Raw genomic sequence first — 20,350 nt, 5'->3', positions numbered from 1 at the left:
TAGTAATAGTACAATAATAGCAATAGCAGTATCAGAGTAAAGGGCCGTCCACACCAAGAACGATAACGATAACGATAACTATAACCATAACGATAAAAGCGTCCACACTGGCCAACGATAAGAAAAGTCTCTCCTCATGTTAATGAATGTGATGGCTAGAATATTATGGGTTCTGATTGGCTGTTAGCTTTTATCGTTCTCAAAATCGCTCTGAAAGTGATCAACAACGATATCGTTCTTCATGTCGTTATCGTTATAGTTTAGGTGTGAACGTTGTCATTCATATTAACGAGAGCGATATTTATTTATAGTTATCGTTATCGTTATCGTTCTTGGTGTGAACGGCCCTTAACACTAAGGGCAATAGTATAGATGGAATCAAAGGGTGGCATGAATATTCAAGTGAATCTTTTTCTTGATTTAAAATGTACTAATTTCACTGACAGGGGAATACTATGACTGATGCAATCATTTCTTTTAAAGAAATGAAAAATGAACGGAAGCGAATCTAAAGCCCAGAGGGACTGGTGTTTCTCACCCTTGCACCATCAGCTCCCGCTTTTCCCTCACTGCCTTTGTCTCCATTGGATCCCTAAAAACACAGGAAAAGGAGAGGCTGAGATGAGACGGCAGAGACCTCCAAGACCAAAACAAAACCAAGGCCATGGCATCAGAGCGATTATGGCGATGGAGTAACGACCAGAACAACACACATAAACACGCACACATACGCAAACATACACACACACACACGCAAATGAAGCCAGATGACTCATAAACAAGATCTGCATCTCAATGGAGCTCATTAGACAGAAACTAAGGGTACATTCACAAACTAAAACAGATTTTATGATGGAGAAGCCAGAACAGGGAGTGGTGGAGGCAACCTAATTATCTCAGTTCATTTCCTGAATAACATACAAAGTTTGGAAGCACACACACATAACTAAAATGAGAACAATCTCTATGTGCATAGCAAATTGATTTACCTAAAAGCCAAAAAAAGCTGTTCCTTACAACACTGAGCAAACTACTACCATTTCCAATGTGATTTCCAATTCTAATTGCAATTGTTGTTGTAAGGTCAAAGGTCATTTACCCTCTCTCCTTTTGGTCCAGCAGTGCCAGTAGTTCCTCTCTCTCCTGGCATACCCTGAAGGCCTGGAGGTCCCAACTCTCCAGGGTTGCCTGTGGGGCCAGCATTACCCTGGGGAGGGAGGGAGAGAGAGAGAGAGATGGGGGTTAACAGTTCAAATACTCAGCACCTTGTAAAACTGCTTTTACAGAAATCAGATATAAAGAAATCTATAACATGGTGTATAGATTAAGTGGTGTACGATTAGGGTTATTGTTCATTTAATGACCAGGCATGGTCCTGAGGTCCATTTATTGCTATTGAATTACTTCCTTTTACAGAGACTCAAAGACCAGAGCCTTGACCCACTCCTACTGCATGCTGACACTGCCCATTGTCAAAACTTTTCTTCAGTAGATCAAAAATAATAAATAATATCAATAAATAACTGTTTTGAAAGACAGCACTGAACAGTGATGTCTCAGAGAGGCTAATAATAGGCTATGAGAATTTGACATTGCAGGGTCATGACTCATGATTAAATATCATATCACCTTAGCTTGCTTATAAACGCGAGTGAACACCCAGGACTGACTCACCTTGGGGCCATCTGGTCCAGGTGTGCCTGCGAATCCTTTTGGTCCAGGTAGGCCGTTGGGCCCAGGTTCGCCTCTCTCTCCAGGGGTTCCTCGTTCACCCTTGACCAAAGCAAAGTGGATTTAGGTGGCATCCATCAATCATGTCATACACAGTCATTTGGCTACTGAGTCAATAAAGGACAGGGCTTCCCAAATGCCCTCCATTGCAATCAAAATCTAAGTGTAATTGATGGTAAGCATTATGAGCAACATTATGAGTAACACTCAACTGACTGCCCTTTCAGATGCTGAATATTATGGACAATACTATATATACTGTGTATTGCTGAATCAGATACTGAGTAGTGACGCGGACTTTGCAGAGTATTGTTCAATTCTGGCTAATTGGTCAATCAGCTTACTCTTGGTCCTGTTGCCCCATTAGGTCCGGTCTCTCCGTTGACTCCCTATGAAGGAAAAGCATAGTCAGCACATGACTTGTGTACCAGGTCCTGTGACTGGCTGCATTAAAGAATAAGAAACCATTAGTCTGAAATCAGTCATTTGAGCAAGTTAACGGTCAGATTCATCACTGAATCACCTGCTCTAAGGCTTAAGAGGAATTAGGGTAGGTACTGTAGGTGCAGGTTGGTGTTGGAAGGAGAGGTGCAAACGCACACCAAAATCGAGGTGCAGGCAACTGTTATTAGATTATGGAGAGAGAGAGAGATGGCGCACACTCCGAGTTATAAGTAAATTATTTATTATTAAAGCGGTAGCGTTTTGACCTACGACGATCTGAAGAAGGCCGTAGGTCGAAACGTTACCGCTTTAATAATAAATAATCGACTTGTGTGCGGCATCTCTCTCTCTCTGTCCAGGTACAGGTTGGTGCTCTGGTTGTGCAAATACTGTATGTGCTCTGGGGGGGGGATGTTCTGATTGTGCTAATGATCAGTGCTCTACAGGTACAGTCTTCTAGGGTATATCTTCTACACACAATGTGTTGTCTTTGGTAGGTGTTCTGGTTGGATGGACAGCAGGGGCTTTGGTAGGTGGTTTTACTTGCAGGTCTTTGACTGGTAGGTGTAGACATATGCGCTCAGGTAAGCAGGTGTATATAGGTTCTTTGAATGGAGGGTGTAGGTGAGTGTTCTCGTACTGACAGGAGCTGCTCTGGTAGCCAGGTGTATAAGGTCTTTGACTAGAAAGTGTAGGTGAGTGTTCAGGCTGTACTGACAGGCTCTACAGTAGCATTTATAAACTCCCTCACTCACCTCGTTTCCTGGCTTTCCGGACTCTCCTGGTGGGCCTGCGGGTCCAGGCAATCCCTTAAAAAAAACAGGATAAAAAAGTTTTTAAAGACTCAAATTTATAACATCCTGTCACAGCAGAACTGGAACCACTGGAGATTTAAGAGGATTCTAAAATTGGTGAGGCTATCCGAGAGCAAAAAGTGTGACAATACCACTCAATCCTAAACCCTTTTAAAGTCCCTTTCTTGTAAGAGATGGAGAAGGTCAAGAGCCTACCTGGAATCCATTCAGCCCAGGTGGCCCCTGCTCACCTCTCTTCCCTGCAGTGCCCTGAGAGAGAGAGAGAGAAGGAGAGAGACAAAGAGAGAGAGAGAGAGACAGAAGAAAAGAGAGAATGAGATAGACAGAGAGAGAGAGAGAGGGAAGAACAGAGAGAGCGAGAAAGAAAAAAGAAAGTTATGGACAAACTAGCTTTGATATACAATAGCAACCCAGCAAAAACTCCATCATGAATTATCCAGTGTTCTCTGCGGGCCCAGACAATGCAGAATTCAATAAACGTGATCAGATAAGAGACACTTACGGCCGGTCCAGGCGGCCCTGCTGCCCCCTCCTCTCCAGCCTTGCCGTTCACTCCCTGCAACAGACGCCAAGACCAACTCATTAGCCATTCCTCCTTCCCCCTCCCCGCTCACCCACCAAGACCCTCCACTCCATTAAAATTACATTTATTCATTTTTCAACACTGTCCATTCTCAACACCATCAGCTTCTGCTATCGCGGCCTCTCTCAAGAGACCCACTTCAGTCGGCTCAAAGTGAAAAAGAGAGAGAGGAGAGAGAGAGAAGGAGAGAGAGAGGAGGAGAGAGAGAGAGAGAGAAAGAAATACAAACAGTATTTGAAGATGGGCCTTTTCTTTGGTTTAGCATAATGAACTGTACAGGGACAAGGATTTGTTTTATGCATGCACAAATGACCCTTCAGTGGGCATTCACTTGGTAATTCAGCCTGGCCATGAGAAGGAGAGCGCTGTCCTTAGAGCAGACGCGGATAACAGATTATTCTCCAGAGGATCTGGCTCTGCTCCATGTGACCCGTATGGCTTAGATCTGTATCTGACTGCCTTGGCTGTGATATGGTTCTGATCCGGTTCAGATCTGCATCTACACTGGCTCTGCTACAGTTCTGGGGTGCGTTTCCCAAAACCATAGTTTTTCTAACTAATGGTAGCAACTTTGTTGGTTGCAATGTCATTTTCCATTGCCATCCAACTAAGGCGCTAACAGGTTAGCGACTTCGGTTTTGGGAAACGCACCCCCGATCCGGTTCAGGTCTGTATCTACACTGGCTCTGATACGGTTCTGATTCTGGTACTGAGGCTCGGCTGAGGAAGGACAACACTCACTCTCTGGCCAGGTACTCCAGGGGTCCCTGCCTCTCCCATCTTCCCTGCGTCTCCCTGGAGATAAAGACAGGAAATAACACATTTTTTTTAGACTTTAAATTACTCAAACTGTTAACAAACACATCATTAAACGCATACCAGTGTAATCTCTACTGAGTGTGAGAATGAGATGTAAGGTATAACGAGAGGATGTTCATGTTATGATGCGAGTAATATTCAGTGATATCCAGAATAATGCATGAAATCCAACAAGATCAAACAAGCGTTTACTCACACTGAAACCTTTGGGACCAGGCAGGCCCAGTGTCCCTGCCAAACCTCTGGTACCAGGAGCTCCAGCTGGGCCATGGCCGCCATCCTCTCCTGCACTTCCCTGCCGGGAGAAAGGAAAAGGAGGTTATAATTTATCCATCTATCCCCCTGTTAAGTAAAGCTAATATCAAATCTGAGATGACATTTCTGCATAATTAACAGTAGGGTCCTCAGTGAGTGAACAAATAAGCCAAGGCCAGATCTCCATCCGACAGAAAGAGAGAGTTACTTAGTTCATTAATAAGTTGAAAAATTCCCTCCGTATCTTAGAATGAAGACAATGTGACAGGTGCTGCGGCTAGGTTAATGAAAGATAAATCTCTGACATTTCTCCACAACTCTCCTCTGGGTTCTTTACCTGTGGGCCGAGTTTCCCCTCAGGTCCTTGTGTTCCAGGCAGCCCAGTCAAACCCTAAAGGAAGACACAAGCAAACACAATGAGTTTCCAGTACAAGTCAGCCATCTGGATTGCGTTTTGATGGAGTTAAACAAGGTAAACAACAAGGTGAGTAGCCTGAGGAGGAAGTGATACAATTTGATTCAGTGACACTTTGCTTGGATAGTTCACCTGATGGTCTGTTGAAATTCTTCAAAATTGTTTTTGAACAATTATTGAATAGCCTATCACCTCAACCAAAACAAAACAAACCCAACCCTCCAAACATAATCTTAACCCTAAAATGTCAACCATAAATTGAACAGCATGACAAAAAATATCTTATAATCTGAGCATCAATAGATAGTCTGTGGACAGCATCCATAAAACCTATGATTCTTATGCTCGCTTCTGGGAGGCCCCATCGCAACAGGAAGTGATGCGACTCTTACCCTAGCTCCAGGGAGGCCGGGTTCTCCTAGACGACCGGGGTCTCCAACAACTCCCTTCGGAGCAGAGGTCCCAGCAGCACCACGCTCACCTTGGGCACCCTAGGGGTCGAAACACAGTTCAGTGGGTACATCAATCATTACTTCCTCATAAAGAAAGCAATAACTTTTGTTGTCTTGTAAATTTATCATGAAACATTTTACATAATGAATCATAATATAATGTATCATTCTACAATAACTACTATACAGATTTATGTATTATTGTATTTAAGTATTAATTAATGCATCAATAATCCCTTGTTACCTTTTGACCAGGAAGGCCATCAGAACCAGGGAAACCTCGGCTACCAGGAGCCCCCTAATAAAAGATGTCAATAATTAATTGAATTAATTTTTTACAGATGCTGTGAGCGAAGTTAACATTTATTACAAAATCATTCTTCATTTGCTTCAAGTGACAATGTGTAATTCTTCCATAACATGTGCTTCCCTGACATCTGAGAGTAAAACCAGCTAACTCAAGTATTCTTTTAAAATAATGTGACTTCAGCAGCATTGCCACATGAGGTACATTTGATTAAATTACTATTTTAAATTGACTATTAATCCGATTCAAATTGATTAATTCCACTAATTTCTAATCCCATGGCTACTTTTACAGCCCATCTGGGCCGGAAATTACAGTAATTCACAACTCAGTTGTATTTCTCTTCCGACGGCACACACAGCATATGCTTATGCCCACACATAGTTTTCCAGATCTCAGTGACTCATAGCTCATTCCTTATCTTGTACAGACAGGGCCTGAGCTGCTGCTGTCAGGGGAGGTCTCTTTAGAGCGGCCCCCCCCTCGTCTAAGCTGAGCTTCATTAGATTATCGGCCTCATCAGTCTCCACTATGGAGGGTGGTAGCCATGTGACAGCGATGAGAGAGTGGAGGATATTTCCATGATAGCACGCTAACTGAGAAATTGTATACTAAATCTGAAATGTTTGTTGTTGTTGGTACATGAGTGTGGTAAAAGTGAGTGAGTTAGTGAGTAAGTTAGTGAGTGAGTGAGTGAGTGAGTGAGTGAGTGAGTGATTGATTGATTGATTGATTGATTGATTGATTGATTGATTGATTGATTGATTGATTGATTGGTTGATTCAATGACTGAATGAACAATGCATAAACAAATTAATTAATTGTGAATGAATGTATGTATGAATGAACGATTGAACAAATGAACAAATGAATGAATGAATGAATGAATGAAAATGCAAATGGAGGTGGTGCTCACCCTCTCTCCTGCAGGTCCGGCTGGTCCTGAGGACCCGGCATCTCCTCTGGGGCCTCTCTTTCCCTCCTCCCCCACCGGCCCAATCTCTCCGTGAGCCCCTGCTGCTCCCTGAAATATAGATTGTCCTCTACATTGATTAATGCTGTTGCTGCTGTTGTTTGTTATCGTTGTTGCTGTTGTGGAGTCATCAGTTCATGCTAATTGAAGCCTAGAGAATCAGAATGACCTTAATTCCCCTATCTTATCAGACACAAGATAATTCATTATTCATTTTCATGAATATATACTCACAATTTCTCCTTTAAGACCAGGCTCTCCTTTGAATCCTGGAGACCCCAAGTCACCCTGTTGGTCAGAAAGAGTTGGAGGTTATTTGGGATGCAAGTCAAGAGTGTTCCATTCATGGAATGAATGTCTAAGACATTGATTATGTGAAAGAATGGCTCACTGCCCTTCATTTAAAAATACACCATGATATAAAACAACATAAGGCTCAGGTGACACATGAGGACAGGTCATTACCGCTTGACCTTTGACCCCTGGGAATCCGGTAGTTCCCTGTGGTCCGGGTGGGCCAAATAGACCAGGAAGTCCAACGGCCCCCTGAATGCCAGGCAATCCCTGTAGAAGAAAAACACGTTATTGATGCCACATTCACACACTGAATCAGGCACACACACACACACACACACACACACACTGGCACGTCTACACACACACACACACACACACTCACACACACAGTCTACATTACTCACCTACCAACCAGGCCACTCACACTCACAGAATAGCTCCACACAAAAATCTGTCTACATTATTCATCTGCTGGGCCTTTGTGTGTGTGAGATGTTGAACTCCTCTGGTGACGCGTGGGGAACTCACCGTGGGTCCTTTAGATCCCGGGCTCGCGTCAGCCCCAGCAGCTCCCTGCACACATTACCAAACACAGACACGTCAGCCTTCTCCCAACACCGCATGAACTGTCTTCAGCAACAGGCTAGCCAGCCCAGAGGCAGGATAGGCTCACCTGGTTGCCCATGGGTCCAGGGTTGCCCAGTCGTCCAGTCTCCCCTCTCTGTCCCTGGGCTCCAGCCGTGCCTCTAGGGCCGGTGGGGCCTGCTTCACCCTGAGCAGAGGTGGAGGAAACCGTGTGCATTAGATACGAATGATCAATATTAATGCATTAAAGGTGCAGTCGGCGATCCTACACAATTTCAAAGTCAATAAAAAAAAATTGTCTCATTCTCAATCCTCTAGCTGCCCATTCCGTGAGTAACAGAGATTACAGAAATGTAACAGAAAATACATGTCTTATCATACGAAGCTAGTGTGCTATATGCTTGGTCCATAATGATATATGGCATAATGGAGAGACATAATATCTTAACAGAAACTAAAAGTGCACTCGATTGAAATATAGTATGCTTGGCATGCTCATATTTAAAGAAGCAAACATTCATTTCAAACCCTTTCAAAGGTCTTTGATGTCAACCTCTCTCCAAAAATCAATCCACAGTAGCCCTTTCATCTTTACAAAACTGCATGCATGTGTTTACAAATGCAGGTAAATAGCCCTCACCTTCATACCCGGACCGCCAGGAAAACCAGCACCTCCAGATATTCCCATTGGACCCTGTGGGGACAGATATGCTCTTTCATTACCAGAGAAAGATGGCTACCGAGGAAAGGCCACAGATTTGGTTTTGCATCAATTACAGTATCTGTGCATATTTATGTACAAACAAACAAACAAACAACCTTACCATTGGGCCTAGTTTACCAACATCCCCAGAAGTTCCCCGTTTGCCCTAACAAAGAGAAAAGACATGGCATTTCTGGTTATGGTTATGGTTATGCTTAGCAGACGACTTTGTCCAAAGCGACACTCAAATAAAAACAACAACAATTAACTTAAAAGTGAACAATGTCAAAAAGTTGGTCAGACTACAGTAGTGACAATAGCAATATAACAATAGACAATATCAATTCAAACAATAACCTGATGAAAATAAATAAGGAATAAATAGGAGAATAGTAATAATAAAACCAATCAATCAATGGCCTAATGAAAACAAAAACAATACTATATTATACAAACCATAACCCATAATAAGTGCTTAGTATTTATATTACCATGTTGTCTCTTAATGTCTCTTAATGCAACTTGTTAATTAGCATCATTAGACCGCAACACAAACAAGAGTATAAACTAATAATTTCCGATCAATTAGCCATTCTTCATTTACAGTAGTAAATTAATTCATTCAATTACAGTAAACACTCAGGCCAATTAGAATGCATCTGCTCTTACCACAGGGCCAGGTGATCCAATTCTTCCCCTGTCTCCAGGCATTCCCAAAGGACCCTTCACAAGAACACAACAAGCAGAGAGCCATATAATCAAACACCCAATCATCATGAGTCATCGCAGACATCACCGTGATTAACGGCAGCATGAGATAGCTCAGGGCAGTGAAACCAACAAGTTAAAGCAGCTGTTTTATTATTCCTCAATCCCTGCCAAAATGTAGCATGTAATCAAATGTATTCATTGCTATTGTAAATTACAATATTATTATTTCTATGAAAAAATAATATTCTAAACTTGCAGTCAACTCAACCTGCAACTCCACATTACGGTCAGCAGTATTTATGCAGCTCTGAAGTCATAGCAACCACACGAGCATGTCAGCCAAATGAATTGCCCGTCTTAATTGGAAAGGGGACTTTCATGCTTTATGGTGATGTGACCTGAGTTTGATTGAACTGTCAGTAGGCTATTTATCACACGTCTGATTTGTGGGAGAGTAATGATGGTTTTGGGGTGGGGGGGGAGGGGGGTGCGGCGCTGGTCACACTCACCCGTGGACCCAGTCCGCCCATGTGACCAGGGTTGCCTTGCTCTCCCTGTTGACACACACACACACACACACACACACACACACACACACACACACACACACACACACACACACACACACACACATTAACCACAAAAATTATTATAAATATAATTATCAGAAAATCTTTGCAAGATATCATACAAACACATATACACACACACCTCACACAACTACACACACACACACACACACACACGTACAGTACATCAAATACAAAATCAAAAGGGAATACAATGAAAAAGGCCCAGAATACAATCATTTTTAGAAGAATTCATGAATATACTTCAATAGAAATATTTGAAGCTGATTACCTTCGATCCAGTTACCCCTGGTTCACCCCTGGATCCTAAAGGACCTACATGTCCCTAAAAGAACAGACAAATATGCATGAATAATTCAAACGCCCGCTAGAAATACCTGTCCTGTTGCCTAAAAATGGCTAGAGTTCATGTGGGATATCAATATCATTTTTATCAGTAACAACATCCTAGTTTTTCTTATAATAAACATATGTTTCCTTTAAATATGACGTTATGAGCACTGTAAACAAATCATTAGAACAAGAATGCTATCTGTGCCTCGAGAAATCACTTGTCACTATTGAGACCATTAACCTCTATGGGACTATCAAAACTAATCAAGGCGAAACATGAAACATTTCAGCTGCTTTTGGACTGAGTTGCACCATGCATGCATATTAACTACGGGTATGAATATTGAATACCCAAGTAACTGCATTTATGAAGACATGGCGGAACAAAGGCTACTGATTGCCTGAGAGTTGAGAGGAGTTAATGGCCACTTTAAACCAACCTTAAGTCCTCTCAGTCCTGGTTGTCCTGGCGACCCAGGGAACCCTCGAAGCCCCTGAAACAAAGAGTATAACATTAAACACAAAACATTTAATTTCATTTAACTTTTATGTCTGTCTTTGAATATGCATCCAATTATTCGCTCACACCACACACTACTAATGCCATGCGATTCGTGGGAGCATTAGCGATAAAAATGAGTTTAATTACATTGATTTCAATTGGAAGGTCTTGACAGTACACAACACAAAGGGGTTTTGATACAGAAGTTTTGTCGGACACTCTGTCCCTATTTTCTCGCTCGCGAAATATGACACAATAGAAGAGCATATTTAACGGACTCAGAGACAGAGAGCATTCAACGCAACACAACATTTGCTCGCTCGGATGGTCATAGGATTGCCTGCTTAATAGGCCCTACCTTCAAAATAATGTTGTGTGGACAATTAGCTTTTTTACTGTTATGACTTGAATTTGAAACAGGTGGCTCTAAACTGTGTCGGGGTGACTTGGATCAGAGGTGGCGACACTGCACAGATGTGTCTGAATACTACCAAAGTGGACTAAACGCTACTGAGCAAAGTCACACTAACTGCTGTATCATTTTGGGTTCCAGGAGAGGAATGTGGAGTGGAGTGGAGTGGAGTTTCCTATCTAGCTTGTGACCCACTTTAACTTTAGAAGTACTCCGATACCTCTAGGCAGTACTGTCACACTTATGTCACATGACGTCGTCCACAGATGACAGATAAGCAAGCCTAAAAACGTTAGTTCTTGGGTCTTAAAAGAAAGGAAAAAGAAATGTATAACAGAGGCCACAGGAAGGGCTACTTGATTACAGCTCAAAAGTGTGTATCACAGCAGGGCAGACTAATCAGGAAGGCAGTATTGGACATACTAATTGTCTGAGGCGAGACTTGTTAAGTCCAGTGTGTTTATAATGTACATGTTTATGTGGCGTTTGGCTAAGGAGAGAGATAGTATATTTGTACAATTAGAGTTAGAGGTGAAGACAAATTACCTGAGATCCTGGGAATCCGTCCTCTCCTTTGTTTCCAGATGGCCCAGGCTCGCCCTATTACAACAACAAAACAGCATTTGTCGTGTATAGGGAATTATAATCACAATTTAATATTTAAATGTAAAAACGATAAACCCATATTGTCACCAAACTTAATCTACAGCACAATGGCATTATAAGAAAAAATTGCAGTCACCAAACTTATTCTTGAGCACAATGGCATTATAGGAAGAAATGATTTAGTTAAGATGCTTGTTATGGAAATGGGCAAGGAAACAAAGGACTCACATCTAAGCCGGGTTTTCCTTGTGGGCCGTCTGGGCCTCTTGGGCCAAAGGTACCCTGAAAATACAGCAAACACGTCAGGCCTCACATATGCACCTCCCACACACACAGACAAGCACGCACGCACGCACGCACGCACGCACGCACGCACGCACGCACGCACGCACGCACGCACACACCCACACCACCACTAGCACCACTAGTCTCTCTCCTGGTCTGACAAATGTCAGTGCACAAGAAGAGCATGTGTGGAGCGGAGAGATCCTCATTGATTTGTGAGGGATTATACATACAAAGCCAACACATCACAGTGACACTCATGAGGTCAGCTCGGGAGACACCTCCAGTGATGTTGAGAGTCCTAGAATTCTAAGCGCCGAGAAAAGCTTCTTAAAGAGTCTAAGCTCTACTGCGGGCCACATCTAGGACATCATGACTGAAGAGGTACATTTTGACTAATATGAAGAACACTCTGGAGTAGCACTTTATTTACATAAAACCTTGAAAAGATGTTAATCTATTAATCGCACTATGAACTCAGAGTGTCGGCCAGCCTCAGAGAAATTCTCTGTGGTGTTCTGAGTTTTTTTTACTGTCAACTAAATGTTAACTAACGTTATCCTCAGCTAACCTAACCCAATAGTTCTCAAATATGAACTGATCAATTATAGCCTATATGCCTCTTGGTAACTGAATAGGGACTGTAATGCATTTCATTTTCATAAGAATAGCATGTAATGTTATGTAGACACTTATTTAAAACTTTGACAAATGTCAAGATAGCTTGATGGAAAAACTCTGACCTGACCTAACCCTAACCCTCCATTTTCTATAAGAAATGAAATCTACATTGTCAACAAGGAGCTTCTTTATGTAGCCTGCACTGTGTTAGATAGATAGAGAGAGAGAGAGAGAGAGAGAAAGAGAACGAGAGAGAGAGAGAAATAGATACTTTATTGATCCCCAAAGGGAAATTCAAGGTCCCAATAGCTTAAGACACCAAACACAGCACACACTACAGAATAAATAGGTTGATAAAGTGTTGAACGCTGCAGCTCAGCCCTACAGGTAGAAAATAGGGCCTTACCATAGATCCTGGCTCACCCACGTCCCCAGGGATTCCTTGAGCACCAGTGGGTCCCTAAAGAACAGAGTTTTAAAAAGACAGAGGATCACTTACTGACCTGCAGTGTGGGGCAATGGTGCTGAAGAAGCAAGTAATTGGACTACATTCATATAACACATCACAGGTTGATGCCTCACATAATATACATTTGATTAGCACACACTTGAGTGCAATGCAGGGCGCCAACAAGCACATTACGCAGTTTTCCATCGACAGCGGACCCAGTTTTGAACCAGCGTTGTTCGGAATTCTTTGAACCGTGGTGCTATCTAGTGAACCAGCCCACCTCTGCACCAGTTTTGAACTGAACCAAGGATGCATCATCAACAATGGGTGTTGCATGCAAAAGTTAATGAGATGCATAAATGGGGAAATTATATGAGTAGTTGTCCCCTAAAAACGGCAGACACTAGCTGTTTAAAATGCTAGTCAATGTCTGCAGTGTAATGCTAGTTGACTAGTCTTGTTTACTCATGGCAACAGTTAATATGGACGGAAAACTCATGCTTTTAGCCTTCTCCCCTCTGAATGGCACAATGACACGCCCTCTTTGGTTCACAGGAAAAAAACAACTATTTTCTGGTTCAACTTCCAAACCAAGGTGCCTCGTTCCAAACCGGCTTTTGTTCAATGGTTCGCGAACGGGAACGGAGCCGGTTCTCTATCAGTGGAAAAGGGCCCATAGACTCACCGGAGGGCCTGCTGGTCCAGGATGACCCCGTGGTCCTGACTCACCCTGTGGAAGGAGACACAAAAGCACTTCAGGCACGGTTCACACACTGCAAATAGCAAAGTGACCAAAGCAGCAAAGCTTATAGAATATGATTCATTCAAACAACGTTTTATCCCATTGCTATAGTGATGTGAAGTACTGTAGTTTACTCATCTCCGTGCAACAGAAGGAAAAAAACATTTAAAGAGTATAGAGTTTGCTTTGTTTGGTCAGAGTGTCTCAAATGTTCCTACATGAAACTGAAATTGATGAGCCTTGAATCACACTCCAAGTTCGGACCAAGTTCAGTGCTCAGGTCCTAGCGTAACCTGACACTTGCTGCACCAACATTTCCGTAACCAAGAGAGAGCTATAGAACCACTAGGAGCAATTCACAGAATTTGACAAAAATCTTTTGGATTAGAATCTGGAGCTCCCATGGCTACAAGTAACAACAGAGACTCCCATTAGGCCCACCGTCATTTCCTGTCTATTAACTGAGGTTTATACACTGATTTGGCCAAATGTCTTCTCCTATATGAGGTGAATACACAGGGGAGGGCATACTTGAGAACACATTTATTTAATTTCTTCTTCTTTCTGATTAAAGCACTGATCTGATTCTGAATAATGATCTACTGGCCATTGCGGTCAATACATGGGTGCGGTCAATACATGGTTTTGTCTTTTTTAATTAGCATAAAACATCAGTGCGTGGTCTATGCACAATGTGGCTGATACATGGGAAATTAGGAAACAGTGTTCCACACTGTCTGGTGCCAGTGGAATCTTGCCATTCGCAAATGCCTTTGAGCAAATCAACTTCAGTCTCGAGAGCTCATCAGTTTGTGCATGGTCAAAGAGTTGGCTATCGCTAGTCCAAAACTTTTCATTTGCAGGACAAGATGAGGGTGAGGCGATGATGTAAAATCACGGCTTGTGCTATTATGCCATTTACATTGGCTTATTACACCACCCCATCATCCTGTGCATATTAGCATCTCAATGATACATAAGCATATACAGAACACTTGCCACTGCTATAATATTGTTTGTCACATATATTAAAACAATTCCTCTTGGGAGTCCGAATAAGAGTGAGATGTGCTCCAGTGCCTCCTTACCCTGTTTCCTGTGATCATCCCTGCCAATCCAGCTTTGTCACTAAAACCTGAGCCCATCTGCATAGCCAACTGGCTCTGCAAGCACAGAGAAAATTGATTCATTAAACATGAACATTCATAAACATGAACATGAGTCATTCATTACTTAGGTTGTGTCACATTCCGTTTGAACAACACCGCGCAAGGTCACAGTAACATGGCTCAATTAAGGCTCGTGATTAAAACAGACAAAAAGGTACCAAACTGACATTAGTGAAGGAAATGAAACTTGATGAGAACTTAATACACCCATTATCTCATTTACAAACTAGGCCAAGGGTACATTTACAAAATTGTCCCTAAAATGGCAAACTAAGTTTGAAAACAAGCTAAAAAATGGCATAATGAATGGGCTTTATCTCCAGGCATTGACCTTCAGAAGACATAAATATAATGTTTTAAAACATTTTACTCGTGACCTGCTTCCAGACACCAGCTGGGGCTCGACAGCATGGTGGCCACCACGGACACAGCTAGTGTTCTTTTGTAAGTTGTGTGTGTGTGTGTGTGTGTGTGTGTGTGTGTGTGTGTGTGTGTGTGTGTGTGTGTGTGTGTGTGTGTGTGTGTGTGTAAGAGATTTCCAGTCCTGCCTGACACATCACTAGACAGGGCTATGTCTACAGGGGAAGTTGGCTTGTTTGGTCTGTGTACTGATCACAGCATCTCACATCTTGCCCTAAAAAGCACAGCTTTGCATGAAGACATGCTGAAGTTTACAGTAGAAGACTGCCTTGAGCTACTGCCTACAGATGTCAATGTGGCATCCCTCCACACATGAACCATTCTGCCTGCTGCTCAGAAATGGGGAGAGGGAGACGGTAGTGCACACAATGGACGGGTGTCCTGCTTGCAAAAGACTCTGCACTGCACATCACCACTGCACTGACACTCTCACTTTGAAGGAGCTCTGTAACATTGACTACACAACATTCCACAACAATGACACTGTTAAAACGGACTCGCTGGTCTTCTCTTGTGCTTCAGAATAGGACTACATTGGACTACACTATAGATAACTCCCCTCACCAACACCTCTGATACAGAGCTGATTAACAGTCATAATTTTAGAACTTGGCTGCTCCTCTGACACTTATATGGATATTGTGCTATGCATCAAAACCGTTAAAATACCAACCCCTGCGTAAGGCCACAAACAGCAACATCATTGCCTTGATCTTTTGTAGTTTGGGTCACATATATGTGTTGACTACAGATCTGTGGACTCACTCAGAAGAAGGCTAAACAACTTGCAAGGTGCTGGTCTACATGTATATCAGGTAGCCTCTTCACCAGGGAACATGCTGTAGATGTCACCTTTATCTTTGATATGCATTTCACATTTAACACCTTACTGCAGTAAGAAACTTTTTTAAAGCAATACTTGGATCCTGCCATGACATGCATCCTATTTACCAGACCAAAAAATCATTAATAACTGTGTGTGTGTGTGTGTGTGTGTGTGTGTGTGTGTGTGTGTGTGTGTGTGTGTGTGTGTGTGTGTGTTTCTACATTTGTAGTAAATCAGGACTTGGAATAAAACCTTAGGCATGTTGAATGCATGATTTTATCAACCTCTTGGTAAAAGCAATCAAATGTATCAAATACAATTATTTGAGTGACACATTTGCATCATATGGTATGTTCAGACTGCGTATGATATCTTGCAATATTGTGTAAAACATAATAGAATGAGTGTGACTTTCTGGAGGAAGCTTAGGAAAAAGAGGGGGAAGAAGGCTAACCAGCTTGAAAATACTGCTCTTTATCAACTACTATTGGTAGTCTCTTTAACTGGAATCACAGATGTCATATTTATCTTTTATGTGCGTACTGTTTTATGCAAAACACATAATAAATCCTTGCATGCAATAAATATCTTAGACTGAGGAGGAAGCTTGGGAGAGGGATGGGGGCAGCATGATCGTACCCCTGGAGGAGTGGGGTGTCCAGCAGGTCCTGGCTGGCCTGGGTTGCCTGGAATTCCTGGCTCGCCGTCAAACCCAGTTGGTCCCCTCAAACCCTGGGTCACACACGCACACGTACACACACACACACACACACACACACACACACACACACACACACACACACACACACACACACGCACACACGCACACGCACACACGCACACGCACACGCACACGCACACACACGCATGCACACACACACACACAGCTTTGGTCATCTTTCATCTGATCCCTTTAAAGCTATATGGGTAAATTAATGGGGAAGGTGTCATGCTGATTAAATGATTAAATTAATCTTTTATGTGTCATTTACACTAACACTCTGATAAGATCTTGATATTTCACATGTACTGTATAATGTATACATTTATTTACTACGTAATTACATCATAAAATACTGGTGTGACTAAAATGATATCATGGTATCAAGTAGTACGCTGCTACTTGTCAATAATTTAACATACACTTTACTCTAAACATAATCCTAAATCTCTTTCGGGTGCATGTTGATGTAATTCATGTAGATTAGTTAGTGGGCCCATATGATCTGCATGTGTAATGTAACGAGCTCCTATAATCTATGACCATCTCATAGCAATCATTATTCTCTGTAGGTTCCAGTGCATATCTGTGGTTTACCAACAGAATCTCATCATCATATTTTACCACAGAATGGATGATGGAGTATGAAACATCAATACATGTAGAAATGTTTCTATATCTGTGGCACGTATCACATGAAGAGGAAGTAAAAACATACGGGTCTGCCTTTGGTTCCTGCACGACCTCTAGATCCAACAGCACCAGGAATTCCCTGTTTGAACATCAAACAGGCTTAAGAGATGAGAATGAAACACCTGTATATACTCTTAAAACGGATGTGTTGTCCCTATCTGGATACAGAGATGTGTTAAAATTAAAAACCAACACAAGTTGTATTGCTTTCAATGCAAGTTGTGTTATTTTCAAGTTGTGTTATTTCTTGTGTGTATAAAATAAAAAAGGAAACAACACAAACTGTGTCGTCCCTATCTGGACACAGATAGAGATGTGTTAAAAAAAACAATGCAAGTTGTGTTATTTTCAACATTCGCTTTACGAGTGTAGTGTGTGCACTCATGAGTCAGTGTGAGATTACATTTTCACACATCAGGACAAGCTATCATGGAGCTCATATATTGATATCATATAAAAATGCATGATGATCCTCAGCATGAATGTAAAATGTGAAACTGCAATATTTGCCTTCAACCACAAACATCATTAACCTCAGAGCTGTAACTCTACCTACAGCTATGCATTAAGCTTAGTGATACTGCCATCTAGTGGTCATGTGCAGTTTGACTACTTCAGCTTAGTTCAGGCACCTCTCACCTAAACCATCACAATGACATATTTGGTGTTGAAATAACATACCGGTGCACCAGGAGGGCCCATTGGTCCCACAACCTTAAAAAAAAGAAAATGTTATTTCTATGTTAGTGAAACAGATGAGATGAACAAATATATTTCCCATAAATAATGCATCTCCTCATAATGTGGGTGTAACTTTGTCACTGTATACAGCATACTCACATAGGGAATGTCACCTGGTTCTCCTTTTTGTCCCTAGAATATAATAAGAAATTGACAATGAAAAGATTACTATGCGCATCCCGATGCTTACAAAGGATCCCTACTATCATGGTGGTGCATATTAAATGACAACTTACCTTCAACTGATATGCAATAAATTCTGCAAAGAACAAAAATACAAATAAACAAAATCATAAAATCATGGATTGTTCCTCTTTATACAGCTGTCTAAAAGTTTTGTGTGACTGTGTTGCACAGCATATACTGTAATTATTTATGTCTCAACAAAATAAAATCTGGAATATCCTAGGTTCTTGACACAGTACATGTTTATTTGCGTATGAGTATGTGTATGGATATTAGAAATCAGAAAAAGATAGAACATTCCAGCTCTTGTTTCATGACAAACTAATTCCAGTGAACACTGAAAAATGTTCACAATAGAATTTCTGGGAACAACCGTCATTCAAATCATTTTCAGCTACACCATGTGTTGCCCTTATCTACAGTAATAACTCCAAACATTCACAAAGTCTGTGATGAATAACAAATGGCTAAAAAATAAAGCAGGAGTTTAAAAGTTTGGCTTACGTGTCTTCCCAGATGCACTGGCGTAGTTCTGACATATGGGGCAGCACTCGCCCTCTGGGATGGTCACCTTCTCGCAGTTGGTGATCTCCTCACAGCGGATGTCCTCGCAGATGACCTGGCCGTTGTCACACACGCACAGCTTACACGGCTCCGGTTTCCAGATCTCATTGTCGGGGTACACCTGGCCATCCTCCGTACAGCTCCCTTGGGCATCTGCTTCTGATAGAATTAAACACAAAGAACAGAGAGACCCATGATTGGACATTAATGTCTATATTAGTTACCTTTAGGGCTGAACTAAAGGTCACAATTAGCTTAATCTATAGGTCAAAACTTGAGGGCATAGATAAAACAAATGATTTGTGATATTATGTTATGCTGATATCTGCTTAAAAAAATAATAATGCTTTATTAACACAATATAGTGATTCCATTTTGTGTCACTGGAGAGTATCAATTCTTAGCTGACCAATCAACACACACTGAATAGGAAGCTACTGTATGTAATCTACCGAGGCCTGTTCAAAAAACTGACAGAGGAGGGCAGTCAAGGGCCAAATAGCCTCATGAATGGTCTGATTCTATTTCAGTCAGGTAGGCTGTGATCCAGGTGACCTATCCTCTGCTACACCAGTGACCCCATTAGGCAGCATCAGCTGAGAGATGCAGATGGCTTACTGTGGGCTCCGTCTGGGGTATCCCTGAAGGCCTAATCTCACCCATATCACTTCCATTACTTCCTGCATTGGTTTGTTCCTTATGAACATGATAATTGCATGTCTAACTGTAGACAGTCTCTTCTGTGAATCTGTGACCGTGCAATGTTATACTGTAAACCACAGGAGTGAAAGATATAGCCCAGAGGCCAGATCCGGCCTCCCAGCAGATTTCATACACCCCGCCTTGCACCTGAAGGTGTTTTGGGTAAGAAAGGTAAACTTTGTGAATGAAGAACGGAACTCTCAGTCCGTTTTTAAACCTTAAAGAAGTTTGAAAATAGAACTGAGAATGCTATCCTTTATTCACAAAGTTAGCTAGCTCCCAGTTGAGTTTACACTAAGGTGTTCAGCGCGTTACTATGATTATTTAGGTAGGAAAGGAAACCAAAAAAATAAAATAAAAAGATATTCACACTGAGTTGTTTTTGACAACTTGAGGTATGCAATACCTCTAGTATATGATAAATCGATCATGCCTAGCACTACAACCCATCATCAGGAGGGAAGATGCAGAAAATGACATGGAAGGTACTGTAGGGCATTTCAAGAGAGAGAGAGAGCCGTACATAACAGCAGTACATGATGTACTGTACACTAGTTTGCTCATATGGGTGTAGTAGAGGAGTACATCACCAAACTATAATACAAATGATAATGACGACCCCTCTCTCCCATAAATCCGGCCCACTGCCTAACATTAGTCAGAAATCCCTTCTATAAACTAAATAGTCCAACTCAA

At 41.9% G+C, this 20,350-nt stretch overlaps 1 protein-coding gene across 1 annotated transcript in view; it reads right to left on the bottom strand.

The window, feature by feature from the left end:
- col5a2b (collagen, type V, alpha 2b) overlaps positions 1 to 19,615 on the bottom strand; it is a 31,977-nt gene extending 12,362 nt beyond the window's left edge. The window contains exons 1-35 of the mRNA XM_062527584.1: positions 19,612 to 19,615; positions 18,893 to 19,111; positions 18,439 to 18,461; positions 18,302 to 18,334; positions 18,143 to 18,175; positions 17,487 to 17,540; positions 16,687 to 16,779; positions 14,721 to 14,795; positions 13,576 to 13,620; positions 12,846 to 12,899; positions 11,762 to 11,815; positions 11,474 to 11,527; positions 10,454 to 10,507; positions 9,952 to 10,005; positions 9,600 to 9,644; positions 9,049 to 9,102; positions 8,501 to 8,545; positions 8,317 to 8,370; positions 7,765 to 7,863; positions 7,620 to 7,664; positions 7,260 to 7,358; positions 7,029 to 7,082; positions 6,738 to 6,845; positions 5,759 to 5,812; positions 5,455 to 5,553; positions 4,985 to 5,038; positions 4,589 to 4,687; positions 4,315 to 4,368; positions 3,493 to 3,546; positions 3,186 to 3,239; positions 2,931 to 2,984; positions 2,076 to 2,120; positions 1,675 to 1,773; positions 1,100 to 1,207; positions 539 to 592 (exon numbers count right to left, since the gene is read on the bottom strand). Coding sequence (XP_062383568.1) covers positions 539 to 592; positions 1,100 to 1,207; positions 1,675 to 1,773; positions 2,076 to 2,120; positions 2,931 to 2,984; positions 3,186 to 3,239; positions 3,493 to 3,546; positions 4,315 to 4,368; positions 4,589 to 4,687; positions 4,985 to 5,038; positions 5,455 to 5,553; positions 5,759 to 5,812; positions 6,738 to 6,845; positions 7,029 to 7,082; positions 7,260 to 7,358; positions 7,620 to 7,664; positions 7,765 to 7,863; positions 8,317 to 8,370; positions 8,501 to 8,545; positions 9,049 to 9,102; positions 9,600 to 9,644; positions 9,952 to 10,005; positions 10,454 to 10,507; positions 11,474 to 11,527; positions 11,762 to 11,815; positions 12,846 to 12,899; positions 13,576 to 13,620; positions 14,721 to 14,795; positions 16,687 to 16,779; positions 17,487 to 17,540; positions 18,143 to 18,175; positions 18,302 to 18,334; positions 18,439 to 18,461; positions 18,893 to 19,111; positions 19,612 to 19,615 — 2,280 coding nt within the window. The remainder of the gene's footprint in view (positions 1 to 538; positions 593 to 1,099; positions 1,208 to 1,674; positions 1,774 to 2,075; positions 2,121 to 2,930; positions 2,985 to 3,185; positions 3,240 to 3,492; positions 3,547 to 4,314; positions 4,369 to 4,588; positions 4,688 to 4,984; positions 5,039 to 5,454; positions 5,554 to 5,758; positions 5,813 to 6,737; positions 6,846 to 7,028; positions 7,083 to 7,259; positions 7,359 to 7,619; positions 7,665 to 7,764; positions 7,864 to 8,316; positions 8,371 to 8,500; positions 8,546 to 9,048; positions 9,103 to 9,599; positions 9,645 to 9,951; positions 10,006 to 10,453; positions 10,508 to 11,473; positions 11,528 to 11,761; positions 11,816 to 12,845; positions 12,900 to 13,575; positions 13,621 to 14,720; positions 14,796 to 16,686; positions 16,780 to 17,486; positions 17,541 to 18,142; positions 18,176 to 18,301; positions 18,335 to 18,438; positions 18,462 to 18,892; positions 19,112 to 19,611) is intronic.
- Between the last annotated feature and the right edge of the window lie 735 nt (positions 19,616 to 20,350).

Source organism: Sardina pilchardus, chromosome 23, assembly GCF_963854185.1.
Source record: "Sardina pilchardus chromosome 23, fSarPil1.1, whole genome shotgun sequence".
Taxonomy (NCBI): domain Eukaryota; kingdom Metazoa; phylum Chordata; class Actinopteri; order Clupeiformes; family Clupeidae; genus Sardina; species Sardina pilchardus.
The sequence above is the reverse complement of the archived record's forward strand: the minus strand, read 5'-3'. Positions and strand labels throughout refer to the sequence as shown.